This window comes from Erpetoichthys calabaricus, chromosome 2 (genome assembly GCF_900747795.2).
Source record: "Erpetoichthys calabaricus chromosome 2, fErpCal1.3, whole genome shotgun sequence".
NCBI classification, from domain to species: Eukaryota; Metazoa; Chordata; class Cladistia; order Polypteriformes; family Polypteridae; genus Erpetoichthys; species Erpetoichthys calabaricus.
In genome coordinates this window covers 174,288,834-174,302,761 of record NC_041395.2, presented here as the reverse complement: position 1 = coordinate 174,302,761, position 13,928 = coordinate 174,288,834, and the positions used below count along the sequence as shown (strand labels likewise).

The following is a 13,928-nucleotide window of genomic DNA, read 5'->3' as shown; positions in this document are numbered from 1 at the left end:
TTATGCTCAGTAATAATTTAGTAGCAGTTAGGATGGTGAATAAAGCTACATTTCCATGTTCTTGACAGCTAAAATTGGAATGTATTTGGATAACTTGTGTAGGAAAATATTTGTTTTTCTTGTGTACTTGAGCAGTTTCTCAAATTTGGGGTGAACTGCTAACAGTACTGTTTGCAGTCTGGGAATATTTAAATGTACTGTAGACTACATTTGACTCAAGGGTGTCTCATATTCTACAATATGTCACTTTTTTTTTTTTTTTTTAATACGTTAGATTTAATCAATAATGCAGCCTCCATTTCACTCAAAAGTGCCTTGTATTCTACAGTATGCCACATTTTTCTTATATGTTACATTTAATCAGTAACCTAGCCACTGACAGATAGATAAATATGCCGCCTTTATATAGCTCATGTCTTCCGGATTTTTACAGCAGCAACACCATACATCATTGAATATTAATTTTTTGTTTTTTATACGTAGGCACCCACTACTTTTAAAAATTGCGCACTGGGATTTCAGTTAAATATTTAAGTTTTTTTTTTTTTTTGTTTTTTTTTTTGCGTTCATCACAACTGTTCGAAATGGGAAAACTACACCGGGTCCTTCCTTTGTGGATGGCGCTTTGAGTAGTGAGAAAAGCAAATGCAAATGTAAAGAATTATTATTATATTATTAGATGATGTTTTGTTATTCTGGCCTAGTACTATATCATAAGATAAGCTGGAAGTTACTTTTTGTCCCAATTTAGGAGGAGGAAATACAGTAATCCCTCCTCCATCGCGGGGGTTGCGTTCCAGAGCCACCCGCGAAATAAGAAAATCCGCGAAGTAGAAACCATATGTTTATACGGTTATTTTTATATTGTCATGCTTGGGTCACAGATTTGCGCAGAAACACAGGAGGTTGTAGAGAGACAGGAACGTTATTCAAACACTGCAAACAAACATTTGTCTCTTTTTCAAAAGTTTAAACTGTGCTCCATGACAAGACAGAGATCACAGTTCCGTCTCACAATTAAAAGAATGCAAACATATCTTCCTCTTCAAGTCAGGAGCAGATGTCAGAAAGAGAGAGGAAAAAAAGCAAACAAATCAATAGGGCTGTTTGCTTTTAAGTATGTGAAGCACCGCCGGCACAAAGCTGTTGAAGGCGGCAGCTCACACCCCCTCCGTCAGGAGCAGGAAGAGATAGAGAGACAGAGTTTGTTTTTCAAGCAAAAATCAATACGTGCCCTTCGAGCTTTTAAGTATGCGAAGCACCGGGCATGTCGGTTCAGGAAGCAGCTGCACAAAAGATAGAAACGTGAAGATAATCTTTTTAGACGAGCGTCCGTATCGTCTTGGTGTGCGAACAGCCCCCCTGCTCAATCCCCCTACGGTCAGGATCAGAGAAAGTCCGCGCAAGAGAAAGAGAAAAGTAAGCTGGGTAGCTTCTCAGCCATCTGCCAATAGCGTCCCTTGTATGAAATCAACTGGGCAAACCAACTGAGGAAGCATGTACCAGAAATTAAAAGACCCATTGTCCGCAGAAACCCGCGAAGCAGCGAAAAATCCGCGATATATATTTAAATATGCTTACATATAAAATCCGCAATGGAGTGAAGCCGCGAAAGGCGAAGCGCCATATAGCGAGGGATTACTGTAATGAAATCTGATATTTCATCTCAAGTTCTGTTTCGGGGTCATAGATGAGGGAAAATATTAGTCTATTGCCAGACATAATTCAATTCACAGGGTAAATTTTAAATGTACATTAACATTTTCTAAAAAATGCCATTCATTAAGTTTGTTTTCTGTCAAAGTTGCATTTACTATTTTATACATACCAGACAAATAAAAATTTAACAGAAGCTCTTTAATAAATAGATAAACAAATAAATAAATAAATATATATACACAGTATATATATATACACACACACACACACACACTGGTTTGAACACACACCAGAATGACTTAAAAGGTAGAAAATTACAAAAGAAAGGAAATTTCTGACTTCACAGTAACAGTGAGGCATTATACAGGCACATGTCTGTTGGTATAAAGGAGCACCAGTAGCATTTCTTGTTTCACTTCTTCTGAATAATAGCTGAAAGTGCTAATTGGTAGTACGTCATAGAGAGGATGTGCTGGATTGTTCATAATGACACTCAGTTTTTTGATTTTTTTTTTTTCTTCCTTTGCTTCTACCTCCAGGGGGTCTAGTTTGTGTCTTCCATAACTGTGCCCACCCCTTAAATTAACTTATTGATTAATTGAGCATCTCTTGAAGTGATGTTACCCCCAGCACACTACAACATAGAAAGTTGCACTGGCAATCACAGAATTTTGGAGGATGTGAAAGCTCTTACTTGCCATGTTAAAAGAACCCAGTCTCATAAGAAAAAAAATCCTTACTCTGTCCTTTCTTTTATACTTCCCCTGTGTTTATTAGTCCATACTGTCATTGATGTGAACCTGCAAGTATTCACTCCTGAGCACACCACCTCTACATCCACTCCCTGAGTAGTGACAGACTTGGAGGCTCTTTGGTGCAGCAAAAGTCAATTTCCAGTTCCTTGGTTTTGCTGATGTTAAGATACAGACAATTCTCTTTGCACCAACAAAACAAAGTTCTCCACCTGACTCCTGTATTCTGTCTCATCCTTTTTCTCAATAAGTAACTGCAGAATCAGTTGAGAGTTTTTGCAAGAGACATGAACTGGTGTTATATTTATAGTCTGAGGTGTACCGAGTGAAGAGAAAAAGAGACACAGTACTTTTCCTTGTGGTGTTCCAGTGTTGCTCACATCTGTTTCAGAAACACAGTCCTTGAATCTCACAGACAACTGTCTGCTGGACTGACAGTCCATTGTCCAGGCCTCCATAGGTTCTCACACCTGTATATCTATGAACTAGTGCTGGGAGGTATACCAGTTCATACCGAAAACCGTTTATTTTTGTTATGATATGGATTTTTCTAATACCGCAACGCCGGTTTAAATAGCCTAAACAACATTTGGAACGTAGTGCAGCGGGATACTGTTTAAGGGAGGACCTTTTTCACTGCTACACCGCTAATCATGCATGTGAAAATGGACAGAGAATATTCCAAAACTGAAGCTGTAGCAAACGATAAAGTTGAACATGATGACACAGAAGAACTTTTGCCGAAAAAAGGAGCCGTGTCTGTTGTCTGGAGATACTTTGGTTTTAAAAGGTTGGATGTGGACCAAACAACTATTTACTGCAAATGCTGCCGAGCTAAAGTTGTCGCTGGAGGTGGCAACACAAGCAATTTGCTGCACCAGCTTACCCGCCAACATGCTTTGTAGTACCATGAATGTATGGAACTAAGATTGGCACCCTCCACATCCTCAGGTAAAACTGAAAAAGCTAGAGGACACTAAAGTCAGACGTCACTTGTAGACGCATTTGCTAGAGGCACTGCCTACGACAAAAAAGCAAGTGGTGGATCGAGATAACCAACGCCATTACATTCCATTTAGCTAATGTGTCAGTGGACAGAGATTGTTAACATTAACAGAAAGTGTAGTTGGTTTACAAAAAATATTTACTATTTATTCCTTTTCTAAGACTTTTTCAGTGCAATACAACTTTTGACAAGCACCTCTGGATATTTTACTAAGTCTCAATGCCTCTTTGGATGGTTGAAAATATGTTGTCAAAATTATAAATTAAGTTGTCTGCAAAATTTGTTCAATAAAAAGGTTCTATATTTTGACTGCAACTGTCATGCAATGTGATTCTTTCCCTTCATTAATGCCACCCCCTTGAAAACTGTCACTTTATGGGGCCATGCAAACCTGTATTAATACTTGTGTGCACATTAAAATGTTTTTTTGTACAATGTACAATTCTCATGACAGTGGAATAGGTTATTCTTAGCCAGTCTACTGCAGTAATTGCAGTGGAAAATGTGGTTAACATCCACTCATGCATGGGGGAAAAAAATACCGTTGAATACCGTGAAACGGGTATAATTTTGAAAAATACCGTGATACAGAATTTTTGTCGTACCGCGCAGCACTACTATGAACTTACCTCTTAACGGGGCTGTCTGGATTGTTTTGAAGGCACTGGAGAAATCAAAAAGCATAATCCTCACATTGCTGCCAGTTTTGTCCAGGTGAGATTAAGCCTTGTGGAGCCGACAGACAATTGCATCCTCCGCTCCAGTCTTTGTCTGACAGGCAAACTGCAGTACGTCAATGTGCTCTACCACAAGAAGACTCATATAGTCTGGCAGCAGTCTCTCAAAGGTCTTCATGATGTAAGGGCCACTGGTCTGTAGTTATTAGGTGAAGAAGCACATGCACTCTTGGGAACATGAAAAATGCAGGATGTTTTCTACAGCAGCAACTGTGTCCCTTTCTGGAGCTTTAGAGATAATCTGAATACGGGACAGAGGACAGCACAGAGTTGGTCAACACAGGCCTTAAGAGTTTGAGGACTGATTCCAAGTGGTCCTGCAGGTTTTCCTGTGTTTAGCTTCCTCAGTTGTCTCCTTACTTGATCTTCAGTTATGGACATCCAATTCTGATGGTCAGAGGTGGAGTCATATTGGCTGTTGTAGTTAAAGTGGTATGAGTAGTTAATGTAGTAGATGGTGTGGAGGGAGTACATATAGGAAGAAGGTGGCAGTAGAAGGAAAGATACGTTAAAAAATTAGTTCAATGTGTTAGTTTTGTCCAAATCCCCTTCTAGCACTTGAGGCCCAGAGTACCTGACTCAAATAATTATGCCTAGTCCATTGCAGATGTCTCATGTTTTTCTGAATGAGTTTTTCTGTTTTAGCTGTGTAAGCTTCCTTTTCTTCATCCAGCTTTTTCTTTTTCCTTAGATCCTCTGTCACTGAATTTGAATGTTGTCTTTTTCTCATTCTGGGGACCTTTTAGCTCCTCAGTAATTCAGACAGAAGCTGAAATGGAGCTACTTGTCTTTGACTGCTATTTAAATGATGCATATATGGAATATTTTATGTTTAGGGTTTACCATTTTTTTAATATTATGTGATATAAATTAACTTAAAAGAATATTGTTACATGCTTTTAGTTGATCTCACTTATAAAAAATGAAAGATGATGAGAGGAAAATAGTCATAGTATCTTTTGGAATCTTTCAGGATATCTGAAGATAGTATTGTTATGTGTGTTGGAATTTCTATTGTGGTAATCTATTAGCTGTTATTGGTTTTGTTTAAATTTTATTTTTGGTCCATTTAGTTAAAGATTCACTTTTGAATTGCTGCAGGCTTGGGCAGAGAATAAGGTTCCTACTTTGCCTCCTGGTGAGCTCCCAAAGGAACGAAAGGATGAAAAGAAAGTAGAAGTAAAAAAGAAGACTCAGGCAGAGATTGAACAGGAGATGGCTGCCTTGCAGTATACAAACCCATTACTATTGGAGGTAAAGTGCTTATAATTATCTTAAAATTTAAGTTCTTGTACATTTCACAGCCTTTTGTCACTGTACTTTAATTTTCAACCATAGTGTTTGGATTGTGTAAACCTTATTAATGCAAAAGTACAGGTGCTGGTCATAAAATTAGAATATCGTGACAAGTTGATTTATTTCAGTAATTCCATTCAAAAAGTGAAACTTGTATATTAGATTAATTCATTACACACAGACTGATATATTTCAAATGTTTATTTCTTTTAATGTTGATGATTATAACTGACAACTAATGAAAGTTCCAAATTCAGTATCTCGGAAAATTAGAATATCAATTAAGACCAATGCAAAAAAAGGATTTTTAGAAATGTTGGCCAACTGAAAGGTATGAACATGAAAAGTATGAGCATGTACAGCACTCAATATTTAGTTGGGGCTCCTTTGGCGTGGATTACTGCAGCAATGCAGAGTGGCATGGAGTCGATCAGTCTGTGGCACTGCTCAGGTGTTATGAGAGCCCATGTTGCTCTGATAGTGGCCTTCAGCTCTTCTGAATTGTTGGGTCTGGCGTATTGCATCTTCCTCCTCAAAATAGGTCAAGCGAGTTTGCTGGCCAATCAAGAACAGGGATACCATGGTCCTTAAACCAGGTACTGGTAGCTTTGGCACTGTGTGCAGGTGCCAGGTCCTGTTGGAAAATGAAATCTGCATCTCCATAAAGTTCGTCAGCAGCAGGAAGCATGAAGTGCTCTAAAACTTCCTGGTAGACGGCTGCGTTGACCTTGGACCTCAGAAAACACAATGGACCAACACCAGCAGATGACATGGCACCCCAAACCATCACTGACTGTGGAAACTTTACAGTGGACCTCACGCAACGTGGATTCTGTGCCTCTCCTCTCTTCCTCCAGACTCTGGGACCTTGATTTCCAAAGGAAATGCAAAATTTACTTTCATCAGAGAACATAACTTTGGACCACTCAGCAGCAGTCCAGTCCTTTTTGTCTTTAGCCCAGGCGAGAAGCTTCTGACGCTGTCTCCTGTTCAAGAGTGGCTTGACACAAGGAATGCGACAGCTGAAACCCATGTCTTGCATACGTCTGTGCGTGGTGGTTCTTGAAGCACTGACTCCAGCTGCAGTCCACTCTTTGTGAATCTCCCCTACATTTTTGAATGGGTTTTGTTTCACAATCCTCTCCAGGGTGCGGTTATCCCTATTGCTTGTACACTTTTTTCTACCACATCTTGTCCTTCCCTTCGCCTCTCTATTAATGTGCTTGGACACAGAGCTCTGTGAACAGCCAGCCTCTTTAGCAATGACCTTTTGTGTCTTGCCCTCCTTGTGCAAGGTGTCAATGGTCATCTTTAGGACAACTGTCAAGTCAGCAGTCTTCCCCATGATTGTGTAGCCTACAGAACTAGACTGAGAGACCATTTAAAGGCTTTTGCAGGTGTTTTGAGTTAATTAGCTGATTAGAGTGTGGCACCAGGTGTCTTCAATATTGAACCTTTTCACAATATTCTAATTTTCAGAGATACTGAATTTGGGACTTTCATTAGTTATCAGTTATAATCATCAACATTTAAAGAAATAAATATTTGAAATACATCAGTCTGTGTATAATGAATGAATCTAATATACAAGTTTCACTTTTTGAATGGAATTACTGAAATAAATCAACTTTGTCATGATATTCTTATTTTAGGACCAGCACCTGTATGTTTGTAATCTGCTCAAGCAGAATTAAGTCTGTACTACTTATTTAAAATCACTTCTTAATGCTAATGTTTATCACAGGATGAAATGATCATCTAGAGTCATTTAAATCCATTTTTAAAGATTATAGATTAAAATTATGTGAATGCAATTTATTTTCAAGCTGGAAATCTTAGTGTGGTGCAAGCTGTAAAGTCATAATAGTAAAAGAAATGTCAATTTATTTATATAGCACATTTAAAAAAACATCAGTAATGCTGTAGCCAAAGTGCTTTACAATGAAATATACAATAAACATAAATAAAATAAATACAATAAAATACAATAAAGCACAATACAGACCAGCAGTAAATTAAAACAAATAAATGACTATGAGGAAGGAACCATCAATATCACTGAAGTTCACAGAAAGCCAGAGAATATAAATGCATCTTTAGTTTTAAACAGTTTAATTGAAGGTGACTCCTTAATGTATTTAGATAAAAAAAAAATCCACAGATAAGGTGCAGCAGCTGCAGAAGCCCTATCCCCTTTAGTTTTGCACTTAGCATGAAGGACAATAAGAGACAACTGACTAGTAGATGTAAACTCTCTGGATGGCTGGTGTATAACACACAATTCAGATAAATAGGTGGGATCATACCCATGTATTGATTTTTAAAAACCAGCAGCAAAATGTTCAAATCGATTCTAAAAGTAACATTTAGCCAGTGTAAAGAGGCTAAAATTGGAGATACAGGGTCAGACTTTCTTGCCCCAACCAAAATATAGGCATCAGCATTCTGGACCAACTGTAGCCTACGTATCAGGAATTTGCTTTAATGTATAAAAGCCCCTAAGTAAATAGGGGGAAAAAGCAAATGGAAAACTTTAAAAGAAACTTCAGTGCAGTATTTTTTGTCATTAACACACAAAATGAAATACAGGCAGTCCCTGGGTTATGTACGAGATAGGGACTGTAGGTTTGTACTTAAGTTGAATTTATATGTAAGTCGGAACAGGTACATAAATTTAATAAATGCTGTTGTTGACCGACTGTAACCAAGTGCTATGCCAATGAATGATGGAGTTTCACCTCTCTCTGACCTTTATATTATTTGTACTTTATTTTAAATGGTTATGGTTTTTCTCTTCTTTACTCTATCACCAGCACTTGCATCAGATTTGTGTTTTAGAGACATTGTTGAAGGGTGAAGACAAAAGATTAAGATGAGCTCTTCTGCACAGCACTGTACATGCTATCACAGCAGGAAGGCACCAGTCATCAACAAGTCTGATGTACTGTCAAGAGACAACTTCCTGCTATGTATGTAACAGTACAAGCAGGCTTGCTATTGAGAATGAATGGGGGCATCGAAGTGCGGTTCATCACCAGCCCACCTCACAGTCACCTCCACTACTTTATGCTGCCTGCAGTGTCCGCCCACTGAGAACAAACACGGTGCAGCCAAAGGCTGGTAGTAAATCGCCCCCATTCAATAGGCATCCATCCGATGCACACTACAATGCTACCCCCCGCCCCGGGGCAGCCATGTGTGGTGGGCGGGCAGTGAAACCGCTTGCCGCCGGGAGCCATCCGAGGGACACTACACTGTGTGAGCAGCGAAATCGCCCCCTTCCAGCCTCCATCCAGCCACCTCTTACCAGCCACCCACCAAGAATGAACAGGGCAGCCGTGTGTGGTGGATGGACAGTGAAACCGGGAGCCGCCCAAGGGACACTACACTGCACGGGCAACGAAATTGCCCCCCTCCAGCCTCTATCCAGCCACCGCTTGCAGTGTCCCCAGGCCGAAGATGACAGAGTGGCAGTTACTGAGGCGCATGCATCGTAGCTGCGGCCCGTTTGTAAGTCATAGGTCAGATGTCTGTAACCTGGGGACTACATGTATATGATAGTTTATTTGTGTAACAGTTCAACTGAATGTGCTGTAAGACCTGTACTACTCAGACTAGTATTGTCCTATTTTTCTAAGCTGCCGTTCACCTTCTCTTTTAAATAACTTAACAGAAATGCAGAAACCCCTTTGCTACTTCCACACCTCTATCTCAGAAGGACACTTGCTTGAGCTCTGCAGTTATCCAGTATTAAACAATTTCATAATTTCATCTGCTAACCAGGTGTGTTAACAAAAATGAACTGACACCTTTGCAGACCTCTCCATGAATGCAAAGTTCTTAATTGGAACCCTGAGCAAAGATGACGCAACTGCAAACAGCACTTAACATCATTCATAGACTTCAATTTAAAAGATTGCTAACAGTAAATCAGAAATAAAGGGGGTTAGAAGGGGTGTGAAAGGTTCTACATCTTGCATAAGCTTGCCTATTGTAATCTTTTTAGTTAGCCAATAAAATGTGTCATTTTGCTTGACTTCTCATTACATCCATAACAGCTGACATGGTACAACACCATAGTACTATAGAAAAAGCTGTTGATTTTTTAAAGGATTGAAGCAAGTAACTGATGTAATTGGTAAGAGTACTAGCATATAATTATTTTAGGAAAGAATGTTTATTTATTCAAAATAGAGTTTTATAAGAGTACATAGCTTCAGATATATGAAACTCCAATAGTCAACATTGATCATTTAAAAAAAAAAAAAAAAAAACTTTCATCAGATCTTTGACCATACAATTCTTTATTTGAAAAACGTAAAGGGCCACACTCTTCAAAAATCAACATTTAAGCTGAATATGAATTGTGTAAGCAGCTAATGATGCTTTTGGTCATTTTACTGAATTCTGCTTGGGTTATCTTAACAGTTGTTTCAAATAATGTACAGTAATCCCTCCTCGATCATGGGGGTTGCGTTCCAGAACCCCCCGCGAATGGTGAAAATCTGCAAAGTAAAAACCATATGATCATATGGTTATTTTTATATATCTTAAGCCCTTATAAACTCTCCCACACTATTATAAACATTTCCCGCACAATTATACAGCATAAACCCTTTGTATTCTCTTAGATATTAGGTAAGATTCGTTTAAATTATGTACGTATGTAAACACTGTTTTATATACAGTAAAACCTAAATATTATTTTAAAGATATCGAGCGTCTCCAATATCACATATGTTACAGCCATTACGACAAACAGGCCACCAGCAACAAATACGTACAATGCAAGAAAAATTGTATACAGTAAAATGTGTGTACAGTGACACTAAACTATGTACATGTAATAAGTACTGTACGTAGAAAATTAATTATGGTTACTCACCAACAATGACACGATGACTTGTCCGATAACGATGAGTTTAATTTTACTGCACAGCAAAGGAGAGCGTTACAGCTCTTCTAAAGGAGCCTCTTCAGGCGATTGTGTAGCACCGCCGTTGTTGTTCTTCCTGCAGTCTTCAATCCAAATCCCTAAAGCAGATTCCATCCGGACTACCGCCTTATTACATCCACCTACAACTCATTTTGCGCCATGGTTAAAGGACACTGTGGCCGTAGATCTTATATGCTTTTCCTCCTTTTTAAATAAAAAGAATCGTGGACTCATTGATGCTGTAATTGCGTCCTACAGCGGTGTAGCTGTTCCCTGCCTTCAACATATCCAAAACTTTTACCTTTTCGGCAAACGTTAGCATCTTCAATTTGTGCTTAGGCATGGCCCCTGAAGCAGTAGTAGGAGCAGATGGTTTTGGAGCCATAACGAAGGGATTGACTATGCACAAAGATAAGCAAAAAAGAGCACAAAAGTTAACTCTTTACACAGCGAAACACGTTGATGCTGAATGAGCGAGACGAGACTTCCTGGTTAAAACAGTGGAATTGAATTCGGCGCTCCGTCACTGTGCCAATCAGCACACAGGAACTTAACTGCATGCTCTGATTGGGTAGCTGCTCAGCCATCCCCCAATAGCGTCCCTTGTATGAAATCAACTGGGCAAACCAACTGAGGAAGCATGAACCAGAAGTAAAAAGACCCATTGTCTGCAGAAACCCGCAAAGCAGCGAAAAATCCGCGTTATATAATTAGATATGCTTACATATAAAATCCGCGATAGAGTGAAGCCGCGAAAGTCGAAGCGCGATACAGCGAGGGATTACTGTACTGTAATATTAGTCTTAAGTATGTTTACTAAAATATCATTGATGCTGTATGCAAACATAAGATTCTGGATAGGATAACACTAAATCCTTCCCTAAGTGTGCATATAAGATATGTATTTGTTATTAGTTAAAAACTTTACATTAATATATCTGTTGATTATTACTCTGAGAACAAAGTTCCCGTAAAATGCACCTTAAAATGGGCCATGGTGCCTATTTGTGATATCTGTAATGTATCCAGAAAAATGTATTTGATTGTATGTTGCCTTCTTTAAATTCAGTAGAATATAAGGATTTATAGTAGTCTCTAAATATGAGCCTTATATTTTTATGGTCAATGATTTTATCTCCGTTCGTGTTGGTGATTTCTGGGATTGCATTGCGAACTTCTTGCTTGTGGATTTGTTGAGCTAAGAGCTTATTAGCGTTCTCTCCGTGTTCATAGTAATGATGTCTTGATTGTAAAAATGAGTTGTTCAGTTTCTTTGGTTGTTAAGAGGTTGAGCTCTGAATGCAGAGCCTGCCTTTTCCTATGCAGAGCCTCACTTCGACACCTGGCATGTTCTTAATCTGTTCTAGTAATTTCGCTGGTTAGCTCTGATACCTTCTTGGTTTCTAATTTATTTCTATGAGAAAGATTTGAAATAATCTGTCCTCTTAAGAAGGCCTTTAGAGTTTCCCAGAGTACTCCTGCAGAGACCTCTGAGGATGTATTTGTCTCTAGGAAGAAACTGATTTGTTTTGATATAAATTCTGTACAGTTCTTGTCTGCTAGTAGAAGTGGGTTAAGACGCCATCTGTGAGATGAGTATGTGGGGCATAATGATTTTAGCTCCAAGATCAGAGGGGCATGGTCGGAAATAATAGCGTCGTACTTGCAAGATTTAATAGTAGGCAAGAAATTATTATCTATAAAGAAATAATCAATTCTTGAGTAGCAATGATGCACTGGTGAGTAGAAGGAATATGTTCTTGAGTTTGGGTTTAGAAACCTCCAGGGGTCTGATAAGATGTTGTCAGTTAAAAACTGTGCAGAGGAACTGCACTGCAAAAAGTGAAATCTTAACAAGCCAGAAAATCTTGAAAAGAAATAATAGATCTTGTTTTTTTTATTTTAAGAATAACTGACTTGAGTAGATTTGTATGTGTAAGATATATAATCTCATTTTTAGAAAATGTAACAAGTTAAACTTTCTCACTATATTGGCAGATAATTTTGCTTGATTCTAATACCTTTTTCTTGTTTTAACAAGAAAAACAAGAAAAAGGTACTAGAATCAAGCAAAATTATCTGCCAATATAGTGAGAAAGGTTAACTTGTTAAATTTTCTAAAAATGAGATTATATATCTTACACATACAAATCTACTCAAGTCAGTTATTCTTAAAATAAAAAAACAAGATCTATTATTTCTTTTCAAGATTTTCTGGCTTGTTAAGATTTCATTTTTTGCAGTGTGGATAAACCTCTGGCGGTATCAGAATTACTAGATGCTATAGAGTCACTTCAGAGTGGGAAATCAGCAGGCCCTGATGGCTACCCTGTAGAATGTTATAAGAAATTCTCCACTCAGCTAGCTCCCCTCTTATTAGCAACATTTACAGAAGCTAGAGACAATCAAATTCTACCTCAAACTTTTCGCCAAGCATTAATCACCATCTTTCCTAAACAAAATAAAGACTTATTACAATTTGCATCATACAGACCAATTTCACTTCTGAATAATGATGTTAAGATACTCTCCAAAGTCATAGCTAGAAGGATGGAGAAAGTGCTGTCTTTGGTAATATCACAAGATCAAACTGGATTTATTAAAGGCCGACACTTAGCTTCCAATCTTTGACGCCTGTTTAATATAATATATTCATCTGCAAAGTCAAACACCCCAGAGATGATGATATCGTTGGATTCAGAAAAAGAATTTGATTAATTTAATGGAACTACCTTTTCACTACATTAGAGAAATTTGGGTTTGGCCCGAACATTTGTACATGGATCAAACTACTGTATACCAATCCAGAAGCTTCAGTTTGTATTAACAACATTTGTTCAGACTACTTTAACTAGAACGTGGTACCAGACAAGGATGCCCCTTGTCACCACTGCTATTCGCAATCGCCATTGAACCACTGGCAGTTCACTGTCAAAATGCTTATCGGATAAAGGGGATTATCAGAGAAGGACTTGGACAAAAAATATCTCTATATGCAGATGATATGCTGCAGTCTTAACAGCACTTACAGAATTTCAAAAGATCTCTGGTCTCAGGATTAATTTGAATAAAAGTGTGCTCTTTCCAGTGAATTCTCAAGCATGCAATATTAGATTGGGCACCTTCCCTTTTATTACTGCAGATCAGTTTAAATACCTAGGGGTAAATATCACAAGTAAACATAAAGCTCTTTATCAACAAAATTTCGCTGTCTGTATGGAAAAAAATTAAGCAAGACTTGCATAGATGGTCAACCCTTCATCTCACTGTAGCTGGAAGAATTAATGTTGTTAAGATGAGTATCATTCCTAAGCTTCTCTTTTTATTTCAAAACATTCCAATATACTATACATCAATAAATCATTTTTTAAGCAATTAGATTCAACCATAACCTCATTTATTTGGAACTTAAAACATCCACATATCCAAAGAGCGACCCTACAGAGACCTAAGGAAGTTTTATTACTGGGCAGCAAACATACAAGCTATAAAAACCAGGACACAAATAGATGAACATAAACAGGCTTGGTCTGCAATAGAAA

The 13,928-nt window shown here is 38.1% G+C and overlaps 1 protein-coding gene across 3 annotated transcripts in view; it reads left to right on the top strand.

Moving 5' to 3' along the window:
* Nucleotides 1-13,928, top strand: part of wdr33 (WD repeat domain 33) — a 197,542-nt gene that overhangs the window by 142,016 nt on the left and 41,598 nt on the right. For all 3 annotated transcript variants that reach the window (XM_028793092.2, XM_028793089.2, XM_028793093.2), the window contains exon 15: nt 5,256-5,408. In XM_028793092.2, the coding sequence (XP_028648925.2) occupies nt 5,256-5,408 (153 nt within the window). The remainder of the gene's footprint in view (nt 1-5,255; nt 5,409-13,928) is intronic.